Raw genomic sequence first — 23,012 nt, 5'->3', positions numbered from 1 at the left:
GTAAAAGGAAGAGAAAAGATACTGTGCCTCCATTTCTTCCAGTTTTTACTTTTTCCAAACTGAGTCTTACCAGTTTTAGTCTCCTGGCTTCATCCTGCTGCAGTGGATAAGACTTAGGAAGAGGGAATGAGGAATGAATAGAAGATGAATGAATCGATCAGTGGATTTTCTTTTCACAAGTAGAACAGAAGTAGGGCAGGGGCAGCTACTGTTGCTCCTTTTCTGCTTTACATGTAGGAGAGAGGGAGAATTATGTATGGTATCATGGAGTGTATTTATCCTCTCCTACTCAGCTTTGTCTTTGGCATGCCCGTATCTAACTAGCTGCTTGTCTTTCTCCTTTAAAAGGAAAGAGTTTTGTATTAATAGTACCTACTTAAGGGCAAGCTTTGAGTTTGCAGACAAGCAGTATTACCGGTTCTTCGATCTCCTGTTCCATCTTTTCCTTAGAAGTGTGAAATAGCCTCGTGATACCAAGAAGGACCTTAAGTCATGCCATTTGCATTGAACTTGTCTGCATGTGTGTGTTGTCCTCCTAGTTGAATTAGTTTCTATTTTATAAAGCTTACATTGAATACTAACAGTTCTTCTGGACAGTACAAACAGTACTTCCAGATAACCAGGTGGCTGACTGGTGCTAAGCATTTTACAAAAGAATGAAGATACAATCCCTGATTCTTAAGAGTATACATTAATTCTCTATAGTCTCATCCATTTGGTTTAGTGGGATTTGAAAGCCTTCATGGGAACTGAGCTGAATAACAGCTAGAAATGTCTATTCTTATTATCTAGAGGCTTCCACAGCTGCTTTATTAATCTGTTTTGCTTTTTTTTTTTTAACCTTTTATTTAACTTTGTTTGGGCCTATCTTGGCTTGACTACATAGATATTATAGTGGTTCTGCTTTTGAGTTTCTGTCTCTTAAGGTATAGTTTATATTTGAGTATTCTGACTGTAGTGGAGTTTGTGTAAAATAAATAAATCATTGTTGTTATCACATGAGGTTCCCCTGGTGTCTCTTCTCTGAAGGATTCCTGTGTTCTTCCTGTATCTTTTGCTCACACCTCTTGGGTCACAGTTCATGGTTTGGTGGCCACTACATCATTTGACTGACTCAAAATTGTTTGTTAATTTAAAGTCATAACTACTTAAGCCAGATCTGCTGCATTTGGAGTAGTAACATGTAATCCAAATCTTATTTTAGATTGCATAATACCTAGCTGTAATCTTGGAGGCAGTGACTGTTGATTGTCTCCTCATTTTCTTCAATACATTTCTAAAATCACCTAGGAACATACAAATTTAACCTGCTTGGCAGTGTCCAGCTCTTCTGAAGTTGATATTTACATGATTTTGAATACTGTAATGTGGGGAATTCAGCATCCATATCTCTAGACACTAAAATGTCTATCTGAAACTGCAGTCCAAACATTTTACTTCCTAAGGGCAGTATATTTTAAGGAGTATATTTCCAGCATACAGATGAGGGATCTTTTAGTATTTTAAAGACTACATAGCCTTTCTGTTTTTTCCCCTAATGTTAATAATAATATTTCCTGCAAGTAGTACTGTTTGAGATGTAACTAAATTTATCTTGAAAAATAATACAGCCACCAATTACCCGGTTTCACATGTCTTTATAGATACCTCCTAATTTTGCCTGATTTCCTCTGATACTTTTTTTTGTTAAATTTCCAATCTTTTTTTTAATGATCATGCCCAGTATTGCAGTTAGTATTTCTTGGTCCTTTCAAAATTGCCAGAGGAAACAGATTTTGTTGACTTTCGCTATTTGCATGGGAAAAGTTTTAATGCATTTTTGTATCTTGAACAAACTGAATTGTGTTTGTGATTTTTTTTTTTTTTTTTTTGGTGTTTCTGTGCTTGTTTTTTGTTCAGCCTCTTTTTTCCACCTTCCAGCTGATATCCTTGCCACATCTGTATAACTCTCTGGCCACGGGCTCTGCTGAATAGCATCTCTCAAAGTGATTCTGATTTTGCTTAGGTTCTTTCTGATCCTCAGTCACTCTTCTCATTTATATCCATCAAACAAGAAACATCTTTTGTGTTACATGTGGACAGTATTCTTTTTCCCAGCTATCTGTACTTAATTTTCAGATTCAAGAGGCCTTCATTTTTTCTGGGGTGGGGCCGGGGCTGGTCTTTAAAAGACTTTAAAATGCTTTATTTTTTAAAATGCGTTACTAATGTTAGGCTTTTATGTTTTTAAGATTACATTCAGTGTCCATATTGTCAGAGGAGATTTAATGAAAATGCAGCTGACAGGCACATCAATTTCTGTAAGGAGCAAGCAGCACGTATTACTAATAAGGGGAAATTGGCAGCTGATACCAAAGGGAAGCTTCCTACAAGAACACAGGTGAACTACAACATTTTTCTTAACTTGAAGCTTGTTAAATAGTGTGTTGCTCTTAAATGGAATTAACTATTTTATTCTGTAATTTTATTATTTGCGTTAGACTGAGATTAGACACTAAGCATAGAAGAGGTTTTTGCTTTCTTATGAGAGTTGCAGAGATCCATAAATCAGAAGGCAGCAGTTATAGAACCAAAACCAGTCATAAATGTAATTCAGAGATTTGTGAAAACGACAGGTAAGGGTAGTAGCAGGAAGTAGAGATGCAGTATTTGTAAAGGAAGTTAAAATTTTGTTGTGCAAGTCTTCTGAATCCAATTCAAGACTGTTCCTTAAGTGGACAAACAAAGGTACATGACTGCAGGACAATTGACAGCAATATTTTGGCTAGTTAGAGGCTTAGAGGAATTCAGGTGTATTAAGGTAAGAGCTGCAGTAGTTAATTTATGATAGAAACAAATGAAAGGTTAAAGTGTATGTGTGTGTGTTCTCATTTAGTGGTAATGCTTTTTTTTTTCCGAAGGCTGTGAAGAGTTAAACATCACTAAATAACTGCTTGTGTCTTCTTACACTGGATTCTGAATCAGTGCAGGGACTGGTCCAGAACATACAGGTGTAAGATTTGAAAGACAGAAATGATCCTACCCTTCAGTATTCTTTTTAAAATTAACTGGTAATGAGGTGATAACGTTAATCTTAAGAGACAGCTATGGAAAAAAAGATGAGAAATGCTGTAGAAAAGTGGAAAATACACAAAGACGTAGTTAAAAAACAAAACTACTGAGAGAATCTTTCCTACTGGTATCATCTGTATGTATAAGAAAGCAGACTAGTGGAAACCATTTGCATGATCCCGTAGTGGAAACAGTTTACCTAGCAGATAATCATCATCTGTTTTCCCACAGTACCTGAGATAACTACCTATCGTGTTACATAGATAGTTTGATTTAATTGCTTAAATTTCTAGGTTGTATTTTGTTACAGTACAAACCTGCTGCAGTTAAGAAGATGCCTTCTGTAGGATCAACACCACCATCGTCATCACGCTTACCACAGCCAAGCAGTGTTAGCAAAACTGTTGTAGGTATGAAATGAATGTTATGAATTTTCCTTTCTAAATATCGGTTCTCAAACTATGCAGTAAAAGTAGTATAATTTTAATAACTGGAAGGATTTCTATAACATTGCCCAATGATTTAAAGTGATGAAGTGAAAAAATTCATAGGAGTTCAGTGTTACATGAGTGGATAAGATCGTGTCTGGTTTTCATTATACAATGTTTTTTAAACCATGTTTTTATGACTTGATTTTTTTGACTTCATATATATGGTGGCTATATACTTTATTGTTAAATTTGATATAGTGGTTTGTAAAAACTCATTTAAAGTAAAGTTGAAAGGGGCACTGATTGGCATCTGTCCAACAAGACTTGAGCACATAGGATTCTCTTCTGGTTTATATATTGAGTCAAATTTTTTTCTGAATTGAACCTGCAAAATTATTCTGTGTAGTAATGCATAATTGTGTCAAATACTGATCTCTCACCTGAGATTTTTCTGTTGCTTAATTCTGTAACTAATTTGTATGCTGAATGTAATTATGAATCGATGAAAATACACAGTTAAGCCATGTATATTATATTTATGCAAACACTGGTCTTACTCTGATTTCACATATCATCAGATGTGAAACCTTCTTTTTGTACATACTTTGACAATCTAGACTTCTTTTCCTTTTTGAAGAAATTAACTGAGATGAAATGTTTTTTATTAGAATAGAACATTATGTCTCAATTGCATATTTTCTGTAAATTTTGGGAAACGTACTTGCTTTTTCCTAGTATCTTGATATTTCTAAAACTCTTGTTTTGAATTTTCCAGTCAAAAACTATATAATGAATTGTACCATTCTAGCAGCAAAATCTTGAGTTTTCTTGTATTTCCATGCTTGCTTTCATCTGCAAGGTGCCTCTTCAAGTAAAGCACTCTCTTCGTCTGGATCCAGTGTGAGCAAAATCCAGACATTGTCACCAGCTCATAAAAACTCATTGGGAATGGTGAACCCACAAGCAGGGTAAGTTTCCATTTAATGTTGTCGTTTTTACTTAATATCCTATTTATGTTGTGCTAGTTCTGGAAGTCTCTGTGGTCTGTTTCACTTGCATTTTTTTTTTTCCCTGTGAGCTTCAGAAGTGTAGTGTTCTGAATTTACTCTTTATTTGTAAACACAATTAATGTTTAAGGAGCCTTGGAATAGGCGAAGATGCATTTTATAATGTTAAAATAACAGCAAAGGAGGTCCAGTGATAAAAACAGATATAAAGTAGATTAAAAAGTTATAGAAGTGGTTGGAGTGTAAAAGTGAAAGGACATAAAAAAGGAGAAAACAGTAGGCATAACTTCCTGAGATTCATGGAAATAAAAGAAGGAGACTTCTGCCACAGACCACAAGCCAATTGTGACAGGATCTTCCCTCTTAGCACGAAAGGTTGGATACTTTCTCTCTTCCCTTTCCTGTCTTAAAATACCCAAGAGACAACAAATAAATGAGCACAAATAAGGCAATGGAAACCAGTGCTCTACAACAGCAACAAGAAGTGGTAGATGTAAATTACCAGAGTTCAGTGAAAGTGTTAGTGTGATCAAGGCTGCTCTTGATATTTTGCTGGGGCCGTTAGTGCACACTATCTCAAAGAAGAAATGTATAGAAGAGATTGAAGTAATGCAATTTTAGAGAAGTTTGAGGCACACCAAGGAGCACTGAGAGAAAACGTAAAAAATACAACAAAGTGATTGCAGTTATAACGTTGGTGATTGAAGATTACTTATTCCTATAAAAATAAGTATCAGATTGGTGAAGGCTGTATATGGTGGAGAAAAACAATGGCTTAAGTTTGTGAAGAAGGAAAGGGACATTCTGAATGAACTGATGGGGATGGACAGCTTTATTAATTACACAAAACTAGTCATTTTTGGTTTATTGTTCTTATGCTTGTGCATAACTTGTAAGACTTAAATTACAGCTCTGTCATACCTCCCTCCTAACACCATGTAGCATGAGGGTGCTGTTCTGTCTCTCCTTGCTCTACCCACTTACACTAAGTCTTTCGGACAGAGACTGGAGGCAGAGTCCATGAGGTTGTCAGAAGTATTTTTTTTTTATTATTCTTTCTCCCCCTACCCCCAGTGTCCTAGTAGTCTTTGGTCTACAGGTCAGCTTCACTACTGTTTGCAGACATCTATGCTTCAAGTGTCAGAAAATTCCACCCTCTGTTATTCAGCGACTGATTTTTATATCACATTTCTCCATGTTCCGAAGTTGAATTAACACCTACTGACGTGTGACAAACAAGTAGGTCTGCACCTGCAGTAAAAAAGTCAGCTGAGATAATTTGAAGGCATGTTTCTGACTCCTGGGGTGAATCCCAGTTGTCTGGGAAAGGCTTTATATTGTTGATGGAGTTCCTGATTGCTGTCTGTATTGGTTTGTGAAGGGACACAGGTTTTGATTTTCACTTCTTAACAGGGAAGTTCTATTTAATTTTACCAGTCAGTTGCCCAGTGGACTTAGTGCTTGGTATTCTGTAGTCTTCCATTTCCTCTTCTGAAGCTTGGAGGAAGAATTGTGATGTGACCAAGCCAAATAGCAGTTAATAAATGGAGGGATGTTTGCCCAGGTTCTCTGTGTTCAGACATGCTATTAACTGCAAATAGATGACTTCTGGTTGGCAATGCTCTCCGTTAATGCTGTCTGCTGAGAGGCAGTGAATGTTAGCTTGATTTATAACCTCACTTAATTTCCAGTTTTTAAGAGTATGTATGTGATGAGTGTGTTTCTGCTTGCAGTCCTTCTCACTTCCTTGCTCTAAAAAATTTGCATTCTCTTCTTGTCCTCATGGTTTCTTGCTGGTCATACTAACCAGTCCTCTCAGAGATGGCTGTTAAATGTGTCTCTGCAAAGCGTTATACCTGAGACCTAGCAATTCTTTATTTTTCTTTTAGCTACTTTGTGTTCACTTCTGAGACCAAGTTTCTCAGGAGTTAATGTTGAAGCAGCCTTAGAACATGGAACTGTTAGGTGCCTCAGATGGGTCACTAGTGACAGTTTTGGCCTCAGCCTTAGTATTGGTGTGTGAGGGGGGGAAATATGTAGGGTTCTGTTGAAATACCTACAAAATTATATCAGAGCAGGGACAGAGACACTTAACAATCAACATCCCAAATCAGAGAGTGAGAATAGTTAATACCGTAGTGACACAGATTTTAAACATTAAAACATCTTGTGATTTAGGCTATCGCTAATTGCAGCTTTAGGATTATTTTATAAACTAAAAGCGCTTTTAAAATTTTGTAAGAATAGCCTTCATTAGGATGAAACAAGACGTATTTCACTTGCTACATTTATGGCTTAACCAGTGAAATGACAAGCCATAGCATGAGATCTGGGGTTCTGTTGTACTTAAGTCAGGCAGAGCTCATGCTGTAAGATGTCATGCTCTTTCTTCTGAGTTGTTAGTGAACTGATTTACCAAGCAGAGTGTTGCATATGTATTGTTTGAAGGGCAATCTTTCAAATGGAATGTTAAGCAATCATGTGACTTTTTATTTTTTTTTTTCCTCCCTTGGGAAATATTTAAGAGCCAGGTTAAATTCCATTTTTTTCTGTAAGAAACAAGCTCCTGCAGTTTTCCCTAAGGGAAACTAGTTTGGGGTTTTTTTACATATTAAGTGAAACCTTCCATTTTTGCCTAGATTGTTGTAGTTCCAGATTTGGCAGAGAGGTAGTGAGGCTTAACAGTATAATTAAAATTATATTGCTCAATATCAAGGATTAATTATATGTATGTTGGAGGAGGGCAATTTAATCAGACATTGCTTCTTTCTGTAGAATCACGGTACCTGTTTTCTGTGATGAATATGCAAAGGATCAAGAAATGACTATCTGGTGGCTAATGTAACAGCCAGCAGTGATTAACATATACAGGCGTGCAGTTCCCCTGTTGCTCTTTAGGTGGCACTCTTGAACTGCCTGAAAATACAGTGAAAGGCACATGAATCCATGCATTTGTGTTAAAGATGAAGACTGAGACGAACTGAGTCTCTAAGGTGTTTAGTTCTGTAAAAGAAAGATTCTTGAACTTCATTTCAAATAAAGTTCAACTTCAGTATCTCAGTATAAATTTTTATTTTTGTATGAGCAAAAATGCAACCAAATTTTATGAACTATTTTATTTTAAGTCATTTTGATACGCTTTTTTTTTTTTTTTAATTTGAATTCTCCTCTTCTGCTCCCTGAGTAAAGGACTATTGAGAAAGCACACCACAGCATCCTCAGCATAAGCTAGGTTAGCGTTAGTGAGGCTTCCTTTGTACATGTAGATCAGGATGTGTCAGCTGAGCTCTGCTGTGAGAGTTTTCTTTTTCTGCCTGGACAAAGTAAGAGCACAACCAGTTACAAGTATTAATGGAAGTGTAGCATAGGGGCATAATTTCTGAGTCCTAGAGAAGCAAGTAAGAGTGCAAGAGTAGTGTGGGACTGTATTGTAGTCGGTAGGAAAACCTTCATTCGCTTGTGTGAAAATAGGATTAAATTTTTTTTATGTTGAAGAACTGGGAAAAGGAAAATTAATTCTACATAAATTCTAGTTAGGCTTATATTTTAATAGTGAATCATGTTAAGATCCTATGCTAGATACCTATTTTGTAAGAGTACAGAGTTCAACACTGTCTTACATTTCTTGAGGGGTAGGGCAGTTCTAGTAAGCTGTCAGAAGTAACCAGATCCTCAGGAGAAAAAATTGGGTAGGTTTTTCCTATCCTAAGGCTAAGCAGACAAACTCCACCCCCACATTCAAACTGTTTTGCCTAACAGAACTTGACACCACTGGTTGTGTCCAGCCAGGGATCTCTTACATGTACAGATGAATTGTTTATGCATGTTTCATTTATGAACAGTATCTTTTTTTATTATTTTTTGTTTTACTGGGACTTGGAAAATTACATTATTTTTTTCAATATGGCAAACGAACCCTTAGAAATTACTGTGTCATTTTAATTTTATTTTGGTGATTAAAACTTACTATTTAATGTTAAGCTGATCAGATTTATGCCTTCTGGGAATCATGTCTGTTAGTGACAGATCCAGTACTGTCTTACAGCTGAAATGCAATATGAATGGCACACCTAACCACTATCAGTAAATTTTAAATTTTACTTGTATTTTTGCTGTACAGCATGTGTAGCCTTTAAAACTGTTGCATTTTTAAAATAGCTTGTTCCTTTCATTAACACTCAAACAACTTTGTTCAGTGAAATCAAGGTAAATAAGAAGTTGTCTTGGTGGTCTTTGCATTTCAGAAGATTCTTATGATTCTGCTTTTCTTCATTAGTACATGAAAGGGCTGTCAGCTTTCGGTTTGTTTTTTAAAATGTGGTATACTACAGTTCTTTATTTTCACAGTATCATGACTGCTTCTAGGTTATTGCCTTTGGTATTCTATGCTGTAGGTGCCTGGAATTCACAGCTTTATATTGATGAATTCTTAAAGGTTCAGAAAAGAGCTAAGAAAGTCGTGATAGGTTGGAGTAAGTGTCTTGCAGTGCTAAAAGACCTCACTCTTGCTTCTCAGTCCTTGGGGATATCTAGAGTGTGTATTTGGTCAAACAGGAATTAATTAAGCATTTCCTGAGTCAATTAGTTTGAACTAGAATATCTGTTTGGGAGGAGGAGTGGGAAATGGAAATTTAGGAGAACTTATCTTATAGCTTGCATTATTTGGGGATAACTTGTCAAGACTAAAATCTGTATTCCCTGCTGACTTTATAATGAATATCACTTAGCAGTGCTGAATTTTTTGTTCCTTATGGGAAGATTACCTTTCATGCAGTAGAGAAGTAATGTGAATTTCAGGGTTCATACTAGAAGATTCCCAAAAAAGCAAATTATGTTGCAAACTTTATAGGTTCTGTGTCTTAATATGATGTTATTGCAGAAGGAATATGAAAAGTAGTTTGATACAGGTGGTGGAGAGGAGAGCCTGCCTCTCTCTTTATTTTTTTTTTTGTTTGTTTGTTTGGTTTTTTTTGATATATGGAAAGCTTTATTGAAAATAATATGCTTCCTTGGCAGCAATTAACTTTTTAGTAATTTTCTTGCCGTCGTAGCTTATTAAGGTTGCACGACAAAAAACAGAAAAATGCACAGTAATTTTAAGGAGTTACTTCTCTCGGTGTGAAGGTGTGTTTTTTGTTGGTTTCGCTTCTTTGGTTTTTTCCCTTCCTTTTAAGGGTGGGAAGCTTGCAGAAAAGTTTCAGCTACCCAGCCATTTCCATTAATCTCGCCCGGTTTGTTTATAGTTCTTTAATTTCATAAATATCAATAAAATGCTCTGTGTGTCCTCATTTTCCAGTTAAGGCTTAAGTTACTACACATTTTTGAGAAGAAGAAACTTCAGTTATGTAATTGAAGTAGGAGAGGAGATACAATGGGCTTTTTGCAGGTTTTGCTGCATTGTTTAAGATGATATAAAAGCAGAACTTTACTTGACATAATTTTTCGAATATAAGTTGTGACTTCTCAAAAACTACAATTCTCCTTATGATGATGTGTGGAAGGGATGGTGGTATGTTTTGTTTATTTAATATTTTAAAATTTTATTTTTGGTTTATTCTTTTAGGTTTGGAAATGTTACCTATAATAATAAAGTATTAAAGTATTGCCTATGATTATAGTACTGTCTGTTGTGAGTGTTTTTTTTGATACTAAACCAAAGTTGTTTTTCTTTTAGGCTTTCCTCCTCTGTTCTTTTTTCATCTCCATAAAAGAAAAGAGAATGGAAGGCATGTTATCCTCTCTGGGCACAATGTTCAGCCTTTACCAAAAAAAAAAAAAAAATGTGAAGAAGGAAAAATTTTCTTTCTTGCAAATTCTGAAGTTAAGGAGGCTTGTACTTACATCTCTGTTATTTTCTAACATCTTAATACAGTAACCATGACTTGTAATTATGAGCCCCTTTTCTAGATGTGATAAGTTTGACATTATGAAAGCTATTCTTAAAAGAAAAAAGGCCAAATGTGAGTGCATTGTGCAGATTGTGAGGATAACAGGCATTACATTTTTGTTTTGTTTAAATAAGAATAAAGAAAAAAAATGCACTCGAAACCTAATCCAAATACAAGTCTGGGAAATCCTCTTCTATTTAAAGTAAGAACAACCCTTTTGTTTGCTGGATTATTAAAGTTTGATACGTACATTTTTTTAGTCAGTGGGAATTCTTTGGGAATATAAATATTTAATTGTAAGTACTTTAATTTTATTGCAATAACTTGAATAGCAATCTAGCAATCTCCTTATGAGTACCCCTTTATATATTTTAGTAGTAAGATGGACAAGTTAGGCCCACCACTGCGAACTGGAAGAGATGTGCAAAGGTTTTATGACACTGATACAAAAACAGACAGTACCATCAAAAGACCAAATGAGTTGTTGCCTATAAAGAAGTAAGTATTACATATCAGTGTGGTTTATCTGTTTTGCAGAAATGTTTCTCCAGAGCATGGGAGTAGTAAAAGTGTGACTTTGGCAAACATCTTCTGCCCTATATGTCTTCAGTATAGTTGCTGTGGGAGAAGAGTATAATATGATTAGTACAAGTATCTGTTTCATGCTAGGTAAACAGCTTCATAGTAGGACAGGAAAGACGACTTTTCTCATATTTGATTTCTTCTGTCACTGATAATGAACTAAGAGTAATGAAATTCTCTCTTTGTAAACCTGAGATAAAATGAGTTTGATGTAAAGCTGAAGCAATCACTTAAGCCCAATAACTGTAGAAATATCTCCCTTACAGGCAAATGTTTTATGACAAAGTAATCTTATTTTCTTAAAGTCAATTATTCATCTGTCTCCTACTTCTGTAAGGTAGCTATTGTGATCCAAGGATGTAAGCAAGGCAGACTTTGTAATGGGAGGTAAAGTTTTTTTATTAAGTCCAGCTTATCTCATATAAAGACTTCTGAATATTCAGCAAGTTTAAGATCTAAGTTTGGAAGAAAGGGTATTCTGATCTTTTAAAAAGAAAATATATACTATATTGTAGTTAACCCTTTGATATAATGTGGAAGATGCCAAATTCAGATGTCCTGATCCTTCACAAACAATAGCTTAAAGCATATTGCAAAACATAATTTATGTGGCACATACATGGAATGTAATGCTTTAAACAGTAGAATTGTGTCTAAAACTTATTGCTGTTTTAGTGTTGTAACCAAAGCTGAAGTATCTTTGAGACCGGGCCAGAATATTTCAACTTGTGTTTCTGTATGAAGAAGCAAAAGGAATGAAAGACAAAGGAGCACTTTTTAGACGAACAGATTTTGTTGTTGTTTTGCGTATTTGGTTGGAGCTATAAATCCTGTGAACTATCGAGAATTAGGTCAGTTTTTTATAATACATTACTAAGATGTTGAAGATTTGCTTTAGTGAGTTACTAAACATGCTTACAATAGCCCCTATCCATAAAGCAGTCATTTGATTTTTCTTCTTGAGAGAACTTCTTAAAGAATATAGGCATGTTCTGCTCTTTATGACATCAGTGTTGTTCTTAATCAGATGTCCACTACGTTCATGAATTAAATCTGCCTCCCTTGCAGGAGGTTACTCAGTAAGTTATGTGCCAACAGCATTCAACAGATGTGAATCGCTACTAGCCTGCTGTGTTAAATTCAACATCGCAATGTGGATGGTTACAGTTTATGGCAAAAATTTGGACTTTGGCATGCATGCCATTAGTAATAAGGAACTTGTGTAAGATTTTGCCCAGAACTATGAGCTGTTGTGGGTGACAGTGATAGCTGTCAAGAATATCTGAAAACACCCTGTCTAGGAAGCAAGCTTAATATTTCAGTATTTTATGGCAAAATCCAACCATATTGTGAATGCATAAATAGAAAAAGACGAGCTTCTTTTACAAATCTCTTTTTGTTTTTCATTTTGCAAGCAGTGATAATTCAACTAGATGTACAACATGAGCTGCTTTACATAGGGAAGACCCCTTCAATCTTATTTCTTTTGAAATTGAGAATGGTTAATAAATGTCGTTAAAGGTATGCCCAGATTTTAAGAGTTCAAGGTGGCATTGTTACACAGCCTTGTCTGCTGTCAGGCTCTATTAACACTTCACTTGATTCAAATTACAACAGGGATTTATATAGCTTTGCAAAAACAAATTGAAAAAATCCAAACAGAAATAAACAGCAGAACTGGACAAGTAGATAAAGTGGCAGAAGTTGGACGGATCGAAAGAGACCAAGCTGTAGTGACAAAAGTTGAGATAATCAAGGATGTCTGACTTTGTTGGAAGACATCTGTCTCTAGAGATCAGGTTGCAATTTAAGGATGCAATTTCAAGATTTGTCATCAAATATACATGAAGCCTGATGCTAATTATGTGTCTAGATCTGGGATGAATAACGTAGACAGTGACAGCCTGCTACTTCTGTTGATTTACTCATCAACAATGGCAGAAATCATTGCAGTTAATTATAAGACTCATGTTAAAGTTTCTAGTCTGAAAATAGATTTGGGTTTTTTCATATTTTTAGAAAACTAATTGAGGAAAAAAATCTGCAGAAATTATGCAGAAAGCTATGTTTAAACATTTCAGGATGAAGATGTACTGTTAAACCTTTAACAAATTATGCTTTATCTATTCATGGGACTCTGCCTCCCTCAATAGGCAGGGTGGACAGTGCACTTCCAATGTGGCTTTTCAATATTTTGACCTCCCCCCGTTCAGTCAGTGGCCTGTATGCTGTACTAGACACAATGCAAATCATGTTTTTAAGATACTGATTTCCCAGAAATTCTTTAGTATATACCTAGTATTAAAGCATCAGGTGAATTTTCAGAGTACCTAATGGGATGAGGGTATATTATACATATTTTAGAGAATTGAACAGTTGAAATAGGGGAAAGAACAGTGGACAGGTTTTCATGTTAATTTATTTCAAGCATCTAGGACTCCTAGCATTATGTTCAAAAACGATTGATTCAAAGTACACCCTGCAGAGACTTCAGTTTAAGAAATTAATGATGTTACTTTTGAAAAAGTAGTGTGTTGGTCCCCAGTTGAAAATCCAGAGAAAACTGAGTTAGTAATACTTTTTTTAAAATTTGCTTTAAATTACTTGGAGTTGCCTAAACAGGAATTTAGATACAGTTCTGTTCTTTGCATCATTGTCTGATGATCCATAATGTTTCTGTGTCTACAGTTGAATTGGGTTTTCTAAGCTTTTCTAGCTTCCATAACAAGTAAAGTAACAGTCCAGTATGTTCTTTCTACTTTGAGCTCTTGTGAATTTTATTCCATATTGAAGTAAAGGTCTCTCTTCGGGCTAAAACAAGATGGGGGAAATAACACAAGAGAGATTATTTAGCATCTGTAGTGTTGTGCATACTTGTAACAGTGTAATTTAGGTTACATTTAGAACTTTCATCCCGGAATTCTGTAACTTCTGAAGACTGACATATCTTTTAATAGGTTTTAATTCTGATACAACTTTTTTAATGAAACCATCCTTAGAATCTCATTCCTATAAATAAGAGAGCAGACAGGAAAACGAATGGAGAAGGTTGATGTTCTTCTCAGTGAGCCAGAATCTTTGATGGTTCCACTCTACCTTTTGCATGTAGAAGCCATTCTTGTTAAACTTGAATATTTTAGCTAGATATTATTTCACTTAATTTAATCTTAAATTTAGTCCCTGATTTCCACTTCTGTGCTTAATCATTTGATCACTTTGCCAGTGAAGCGTTTAAACAATGGAAGGAGCTGAAAAGCCATTTTTAGCCTATGCTCATAACATGAAGGAAGAAATGTTTTATGCAACAGAACATGTTTGGACAAAAATTCAGGACAGTTGTGCCAGTGTTGCATTTGAAGTTACTGGAACTGAATGCATTTCTTTATATATACTTTGAAAACCAAATCAAAACTAAGTTGCTTATAATTCTGGAAGCACCAGTTAGGTTCATCTGAAGGGAAGGAAAAAAAAAAATATCACTTTTTGTTTTCTTGTTGCTGATTTGGCTCTTGGTGACTGATTTTAAAATAGTCTCGTTTTAATTTTTTCTTAATGACCATGAGCCAGTCCCAACTTAAATTTCAGTTATGCATCAGTGGTCAAGAATAAGAACTGAAAAACTTGGTGGGTCATGCACAAGACGTCATAGTCACTGAAATCTTGCCAAAGAAGAAGAAATCCCAGTGAATGGTAATTCTTTTGAGCAATGACAAAAAACTCTGACCTTGGTCACTGATGATAAAAGGATGCCGCTTCCTATCTCTTTCTTTCGTAGTACTACTCAGATTTTTCAGGGGATTCTGATGTTTCTCTACTCATCAAAGCAAGCAGTGAGATGTTCTGTATGTTTAGGATGTGCTATTCATTGCATACTGGCTTCTCATAAAACCCATGAGTCTTGAGGAAAGCACCTTTCACAGCTTAAGCCAACTTTAAGAACGCTGTGACGGGCTATTAAAAAATTAGGCCCTGATGCCCAGCTGGTTAGACTTTCTTTCCTCTTCTCCTTCTATTTATAAATACAGTATTTATGCTTTGAAGGATCTACAGCATTATCTGAGAAGTATGCATCCTAAATAAAGTGTGTGGCTATGAAGAAAAGTCTTGTGACTCACTTTGTATTGGTCACTAAGTATGGAGACTATGATATCCTTTCTACATTTTTTTTTAAACTGTGAAGACATGCAGTCAGCTATTCCCAATTTCTCTGAAAGCCCTGCCAGTCCTAAAAAGTGACTTGTCTGTCAAGGTAGACATTAGAACATACTAACAGACATTAACTAACTAGACATTAGAACATCCTGCACAGTAGTGCAGGATCTACCTGTATTTTGGTGTGATAGCAAGTGAAACACACAAAGGGACTTGCTTGTCATTGTAAGGTTCAAGTCATACTCAGTCCGAACCATGGAAGGCCATGCCAAAGCTCTTCTGTCTGATCTTGGTAGGAAATAAGTTATATTTTTCATACAATTAATTGATGTGTAGATAGTTGAACTAACTTTTTGCAATATAACATTTGTAAATGCATATTCTTGTATATATTTCTGTGTGTATATAAATCAGCAGTTATTTATTCTGTTTTAGAGGTGCAACAAAAACACGGACATCTACCCCTCCTAGTGTGGCAAGAACCATGAGCACGGGTGCTCTAACAAACAAAAGAAAAACTAACAGTTCAGACAGTTACTCAAGGTAGCTTTTAACTTTGTGGATTTTGTCAGCAATAGAACCTTTATTAAATGGGAGTACTTACTACAAAAGAAGTTGGGAAAAACATTGTTCTCTGTAGTTAATAGATAACTCATGGTCAATATTATTTTGCATGTTTAAGTTACTCAATATGTTTTGCATATTTATCATCTAACAGAACACCTTTGTCATCAGCTGTCTCAAATGTGCACAGAAGACAGTGTTAGAAATGTCAAAAACCTCTTAGGAGCTGTTAAAAGAAAGTGAATCGTCTTTCAAATGGGAAGTTAGTGGTTCATTTGAAATTGAATTAAATTTGCATGCTAAGCATACAAACTGTCTGTCTGCCCTTCTAAAGGGTAGGATAAAAATTGTATTGCTGTTTTAGCTGTCCTGACAAGCTAAGTTTTAATTTTTCAAACACTGCAGTTCATCTAACTAGTGAATCAAATAATTGATCCTGCTCCTAAAATGTTGACATTTTTTGTTTTCATGCAGGGAAGGTGGGTATCTGGAGAGAAGTAGGGGAGTCTGGGTAGAGTTAGAAGGTATACCACTGTAGATAAATAGGAAATATAAACCTGAAAATGACAATGACAGTAGCAGTAATTCACTGCAAGGATTAGAATTGTTTTGCATCAAGTTACACTGAACTGAGTTACAGAGAATGTTCTTTATCTGGGGATTTTCAGGTCTGATGGTAAAATTGGGTATGACAGTGGAGACTACCCATCCTCAGTCAACGGAGGAAGTTCAAAATGCAGCGAAGGAAATTCACCTGTACAGTTATCAAAGTTCTGCCATGAATGTGGAACAAGGTATCCAGTGGAATGGGCTAAGTTTTGCTGTGAGTGTGGAATTCGAAGAATGGTTGTGTGAACACATTCTTAAAAGCAAAAAGAAGATGAGAAATTGGAAGCATCCACTACGTACTGCTGCATGGAAAGCTAGAGCACTCCTTCCAGTTAGACTTCGTGCTGCAAACATGTTGAAACATCATACTGTAATTTTCTGAGTGCAATCTTCTGGTTACACAGTTATTTATAAACAAATATATATACTGTATATAAAAATAGCAGATACTTAAAACTGTGCCATTCAAGGAAATACTCTTTAATCTCTGTTGGAAATATTTAAAATTAAGGTAAAAATGTGTTAAGTAACTTAGGTAGCAGAAGTGGTTCAATGCTATTTTTCTTGTAAATCCTACTAGATAAAGGATTATTTAAATCACTTACGTAGGATAATACTTACCCATAGAGAACTAGTCATGAAAAACTTGGACTTCAAAAGTTTCTCTGTGGAGGCATTTCCTTCATATGGGACAGTTACATATATGCGCTATGTTCTAAATGAAAACAACGTGAGCAACTCCTTATAAATTCCTAGTTAAAAGTGAGAAAAGTCTGGATCCCTTTAAACTCCTTAACATTAATATCCTAATTGGACTTTCCAGCTACTTCCTAGGATTTTTCTTTTTTTTTTTTTTAAAGCATCAAAGTGGAAAAACTACCTGAAAATTCTGCTCACATGTAAGAAAAAAAGCAAGATTTTTTTTGTGGCTTTTTATGTTGTTTTCCTGTAAGAACATGTTAATATTTTTATGTATTTATAAGGACAAATATGGTATAGTCATTTTATTAAGTTCCTTTTGTTCAGAAATACTTATCTTCCTCCTCCTGTTTCACCATGACTATCATATCTAGAAGTTTTGTGCTTTTTGTCTTTTAAAGGTTTCTAAAGGTCCTGCTCCTTTTTTCTCTTCCCTGAGTTCCTGAAGGAGAGACAAAGTCTGTGCTTATCCTGCCTAAATGTTGAACTCTTGTTTTAAAAACAACCTTCTTGATCTATCAAATACAAAAGAGTTCAATACAAATCTATGTTATTAGAGCAGTAGAACTTGATGTAAGTAGTGACTGGTTTTTATTCTGATTCCTGTGCAAATAACACACCTTACATGTGAGTGCATAGTGGAGTAACCGTGCTCCATAGGTTTATATGTTAACACATTACAAGCTTTTTTGCAATTTTGTGTATTCTTGGGCTCTGAACAAGCAGCCTCTTGAAGTTAGTAACTGACTTCATGTTAATTCGTTGAGAAGGGTCAGACCCTGGAAGTTGTTACTATTTTTTTTATAAATTACAGAGGATATTAAAACCATTCACAAGCCAAATCACTTAACTTGTATCTGAATGTGGCAATTTTTGTGACGTTTTGCTTTGAAGTACTGGCACCATTTTAGTTATGCGTGAAAGAACAATCTGAAAGAACTTAATTGTGCCTTTCCCACAATAAATATGTTCTTTTTGTCAGATATGTTTACTTTCAGCTCACAAACACCAATTCATATTATTTTTTTGTAGCTTACGAAAAACATAATGTAGTGTTCATGATAGTATTCCAATCGTTGTTTGCATTCTCAAAGCTTGTGATTTCTATCAGTGGGGCCAATTTTGAAGAAAGCATGATTGAAGAAGACACATCTCCGAAGCAGGTACCAGTCTTGGAGGAGGAGAGGTTGAAGAGACTTGATGTAGTCGTGTTGCAGGCCACAAACTATTGGTGTTTTAGAATTAGTCCAATAGTGTGGAATTGTCTTACACTTTTGATACAAAATTATTTTTAGAAGTTATATTTCACTCAGTGTAGTCTTGTTCTAATTTGCGTAAACTGGCTACTGAGCATGGTAGGATGGATGACTGGTATGATAGAACTGACAAATCTCAGCCAAATTATGTTCTAGGTAGTTTAGGTTCTACGATCCATATTTTGGCATGTTTGTATCTGTGCTTGGAAAAATTGGAATCCTTCATCCTTTCTGTATGTAAGTCTGCTTTAGAAAATTTGCCCTGGGCTTAGGCTGTGGAGGTCTGCAGAAAGAATGATTGCAAGCTGAGTGTCCATCAGCAAAGGCACAAGTCCAGAATAGGTTTGATCAGGACGTAAGGAAGTAAGTACCTTCCAGGTTTCCCAGGATTGCTGTAACTGTAGGAAAAACATACTGCCTGTTTCTCCTTTGAAGTGTAAGTGGCAGGTTTCCTAGTTTCAAATCAATCCACATACAGTTACCATAATTTCTGCTTTTTCAGCTGTTTGTGTAACTCTTTGCTTCCATTTCAGCACTTAATAAATTACTTGAGTGACACGTCATTTACTTTATTTTCACTTTTATGATTTATAGCAAGAACTAGACACAGGAATAACCTGAACTGAAAGACAAATCTTAAGATTTCCCAATCTTTAATTTGGCCTTACAAGAAGGTCTTATGAAACATAAGTGACTGTTGCTAGTAACATTGGATAATGTGTACATGTTTATTGTAAATTCAAACACAGGCAAATAATGAAAGTATAACTGACTTTGCAGTTTACTACTGCATAGTGTGACTATCAGAGGCCCAGTATGCTTCCATTTTATCAACTGGCTTTGTTACTGAATGACATAGGTTTCTAAAGTCTCTGATGCTGGAGACCACAGGCTGTATTACAGAAATTATCAGCATGGATCACTGTAATTCCATCTCAGTGGAATGTTTGCTAGGAAATAATAGATTTGTTTTTATAATGCCCCTGCAAAACTGATTATGGGAAACAAATGTGTTGTATTTAAAATAAAAATAAACTATCAAGGGAGATGTACTCTGAATTTTGCATCTTTAGGTACAGTGCATATGTCAGGAAGTTCCCAAATTGTAATTTATTAATGACCTAGATCCAAACCCTATTGCCTTAGCCCTCTTCCCTTTCCTTTATGCCTTCATTTTCATGAGAGAAAAAAACATGGATACATATACCGAGAGTGTTCCAAAATGTTTCAAGAATTAAAATATTGATAATTGTGAAGATAGAACCCCTAGATAAACTACTATGCACTGGTGATGCACTACACTGATGAGTCTAAACATAAGTAGTGTCATCTTCTGGATGCCTTGTTGACAGATATTTAACTTAAAAGCCTAAATTCCTTAGAGTTCATGTGTAAAATTAGGATGATTACTCCATTTAGCATCTGTCTTTCCAGTTCTCTATGTGTATGAATATATAATATATGTGGGGGGTGGGGTGGTGAGGACACATGTATTTTGTGAGCAATCCCAAGTTACACAAGTGTAAAAAGTTGTTCCACCAAAGTAGAGTTGATACAAAACAAGACTGAAGGCTACTGGAAGACTGTGAAGCCACAGACTGTAGACTAATGTAGTTACTGTCCACTTAAAGTGAAATTTATTGATGTGATTAGTATAGAAATCATGAAAGCAATGTCTGACCCTCTGATGGGTTTTCTTTTTCTGTCTGCCACTCTGTCTTCCTAATGTGCCTACTATAGTTCTTCTAGTCAATTGAAAAAATTAAGAGGGGGAAAAAAAAAAAAAAAAGTAAAATTCCGCATAAACAAACACTTGGAAGGCTGGTTTTAATCTCTGGCCTGGAGGTGTTTGCATTCCCATTCTGCTTTTGTGAATATCTGTTATACAAGGAACATCTCTGCCAGAAAGGAGTGTGGTATCATTGGGACTATACTGATGTGAATGCAATGGAGTAATGAAAAATACCAGCTTCGGTAGTAAAAACAACATAGCATAAGGCTTAATCTTTATATGATGTATTTTGCACGGGTTTATATTTATGCATGGTACTCACTCCCTAGGTAGTTTCAGAACTGGAATCTCTAAATATACAGCAACTTCCATGGTTATAGGGGTAATTCCCCTCAGTCTTACATCCACTCCAGGGGAGAGGGCAGGAGGAGGTGCTTTGCCAGCCTTCCAGCTTGTACCTGTGGAACAAACATTGAGGCAGAACTTTCCAAATCCAGCGAAGAGCCCCCGGCCCCGCCGGGGGGATTGGCGGAGGGCCCCGGCGGGGGTTGGGGCCCGGGGGAGCTCTCCATGGTGCTCCGGGCCGGGCCGCCGGAGCGCTGCCACGCGTCCCGCAGGCAGCGAGGTTTCCAGGCTAGAACCTCCAAAACGTGTTCTAAGATCTGACCCAGTCTTCGAGCGAAGTCCTCGGTCATCTGAGAGAGGCGAGGTTCTAACTCGCCACTGCAGCTGAGAGTCAGTGCCTGAAATGCGGTGTGCGAAGAGAACAGTTTCGTGATGCGTGCTTCTGGGATCAGTGGAAGGAAATACCACCGTAGTAGTTTTAAATGCTAATAAACAAAGTATGAAGCAGTGCACACTGATGTAGGCAACGTCATTAGTCTGAGTATAAAATGAAATGGTATTGTCTATGTCTAAATTCTCAAGAAGTGCTAGTTTCCATCACATAGACTTTGTATATGTGCAAAGAACAAACTTGTTACAAGTTGGGGTTTTTTTAATCCTGGCTGACAAAACTGTGGTTTGTAAGAGCACTTTTTGCAGCTTTAATTCTTTTCAGTTTGACTAAGCTATGAATAATTATATAGGTTGTATGACAGGGTAGAATTTTCGTCTTTGGTGAAATTGGTTTTGGTGATTCTGGTGAAAGTAGTTTTATTGCCTTTCAAGTGCAGTACAGCTCATTCCAAATTGTGATGATTTTATTGATGGTTTTGTTTTGTTTTTTTTTTCCAACTTGCTGAGTAAAGTTTGGGTTACCTACTTGTGGTGTTGAAAGAAATATTAGGTAAAAGATTCTGTAGATGTATTCAGCAGTTACTTCATTGGTATTTTCTTTCCAGTGTTCACAATATAAGAAATTACTCTTGCGTTTGGTGGGGTGGGTGGTTTTTTTTTTTTTTATGTCATTCCAGAATACACATTTCTGGAGGATCCTACTTAGCCCCATTCCCTTTCATGTTGCCAGAAAACAGCTTACTCTGATTTTCTCTTAATTAGTGTTTCTACTTTACAAAAGTAATAGGGATATAGTATTTCTCCAATGTGAACATTAGCTTTTGAGTTAGCAAATCAAATATTCAGTTTAATATAGCTGAATATTGAACTTAAGTTCTTAGTAGTAGTGCATGGTTTATCATAGTTTGTGTCTGGATTTCTGGCATAAGCACGAATGGATTTGGGTCTGATCTGTAAAGTGCTGAGTATTCCACAACTGTTACAGTACCTACTTTACATGATTGCTCTAACTCTTGGTGTTCATCCTTCATATGATACTTAATATGTATCTTCATAAGTTTATTTGTTGATGTCCCATGTTTTTAAATGAAGTGTTCATTCATGTGTTTGAAGTGATTAATTTTGTCAGCATTGCATTTATTATGTTTGCCTTGCCCCTCAGTACATTGAATATGTGTGTTTGTGACCATCCAGTGTTTTTTTGCAGAATTCCTGGGACTGTTTGCATCTTATTTGGTATATTATGTTTATTTTAAAGTGTCAGTTCTGTTTTAATTAATAAACGTAAATCACCACCTAGTTCTAATTTGCCACCTGTTAACATAACAATAAAGTGAACATGCCAGTAAAACTTTTTGTGATGCATACATTTTTGTAGCCAAATGTGAAATTGCCTTAAATAAAATAGCATATGGATAAGTAACATAATTTCAACCTTATGAATATTGTGATGTCTTTGGTCTCAAGTGCACCAGATGTGATGCGAGGACCATCCACTGTTGTCTCCTCGTGGTTGGGAGTCTCCTAGCTATTCTTTTCAAAGGATAGTTTTCTTTTAATTGACTTGCCAGATGAGTCACCTTGAAAAATACTCTCTACTGATATTTAATATTTAAATCACTGTGATCTGCTTATATAAAGATAACTCTGTATCTCTTCTTTTTCACAACTCTATGGAGAGTTTAGTTTCTACAGAGCCTATCACTGTGATTCACAATGATACCTGTATTAAATATTTTTTTTTTAATAAGGCCATAAATTATATAATCTAAGCTTGATCTGGGTTTGTTCATGAAGTTAGAACATTGTTTTGTTGATGAAATGATTAAGCAGAAAAAAAGCAGAAGTTGTGTTTTTCTTGTGAAGTTCACTTATGTGAGCAGAAATCGTAATAAGGGTTTGGGTTCCTGATTTTTTTAGCTAAATACAGATAAGTAGAGACCAATTCCTCTTTTCTTTCTGCTTTTTAGGGGAAGATTCGTCCTACTGGGCTCTTTTGTTTACTTCACCACACCCTCTCTGGAGGAAGGCAGATAGGTTTCCCCTTCATTCTCAATGAAATTCATTTATGTGCCAAGAGCCTGCAAAATCACTTGTCACTGCTGATACTCCATCATATTCCTCATGCTAGTTTCCTCTTTATTCTAGTTCACCATGAACCATTCCAATCAGATAGTAGGAGAAAACCAAAAAAAAATAAGTAGCCTCTGGATGAAACCTGTCATAAAGCCAACATCTCTTTTGCCTCAGCACAAAGCTGAAGAGATGGAACTGAAAGGAAACGTAACCGGCCAGGAGAGGTT

General features: G+C 35.8%; 1 protein-coding gene across 3 annotated transcripts in view; it reads left to right on the top strand.

The window, feature by feature from the left end:
- Positions 1 to 22,060, top strand: part of ZC2HC1A (zinc finger C2HC-type containing 1A) — a 36,202-nt gene extending 14,142 nt beyond the window's left edge. Inside the window, exons 5-10 of one of the 3 annotated variants that reach the window (XM_033007931.2) lie at positions 2,232 to 2,380; positions 3,362 to 3,461; positions 4,342 to 4,450; positions 10,753 to 10,875; positions 15,547 to 15,654; positions 16,344 to 22,060. In XM_033007931.2, the coding sequence (XP_032863822.2) occupies positions 2,232 to 2,380; positions 3,362 to 3,461; positions 4,342 to 4,450; positions 10,753 to 10,875; positions 15,547 to 15,654; positions 16,344 to 16,530 (776 nt within the window). In that variant the 3' untranslated portion in view covers positions 16,531 to 22,060. Of the gene's footprint in view, positions 1 to 2,231; positions 2,381 to 3,361; positions 3,462 to 4,341; positions 4,451 to 10,752; positions 10,876 to 15,528; positions 15,655 to 16,343 lie in introns of all 3 variants that reach the window. The other 2 variants (XM_042786122.1, XM_042786123.1) reach the window with 2 other exon arrangements.
- Positions 22,061 to 23,012: the final 952 nt, after the last annotated feature.

The sequence above is a fragment of the Tyto alba genome, unplaced genomic scaffold (genome assembly GCF_018691265.1).
Source record: "Tyto alba isolate M040663 unplaced genomic scaffold, T.alba_DEE_v4.0 Super-Scaffold_9, whole genome shotgun sequence".
Lineage (NCBI taxonomy): Eukaryota > Metazoa > Chordata > Aves > Strigiformes > Tytonidae > Tyto > Tyto alba.
The sequence above is the reverse complement of the archived record's forward strand: the minus strand, read 5'-3'. Positions and strand labels throughout refer to the sequence as shown.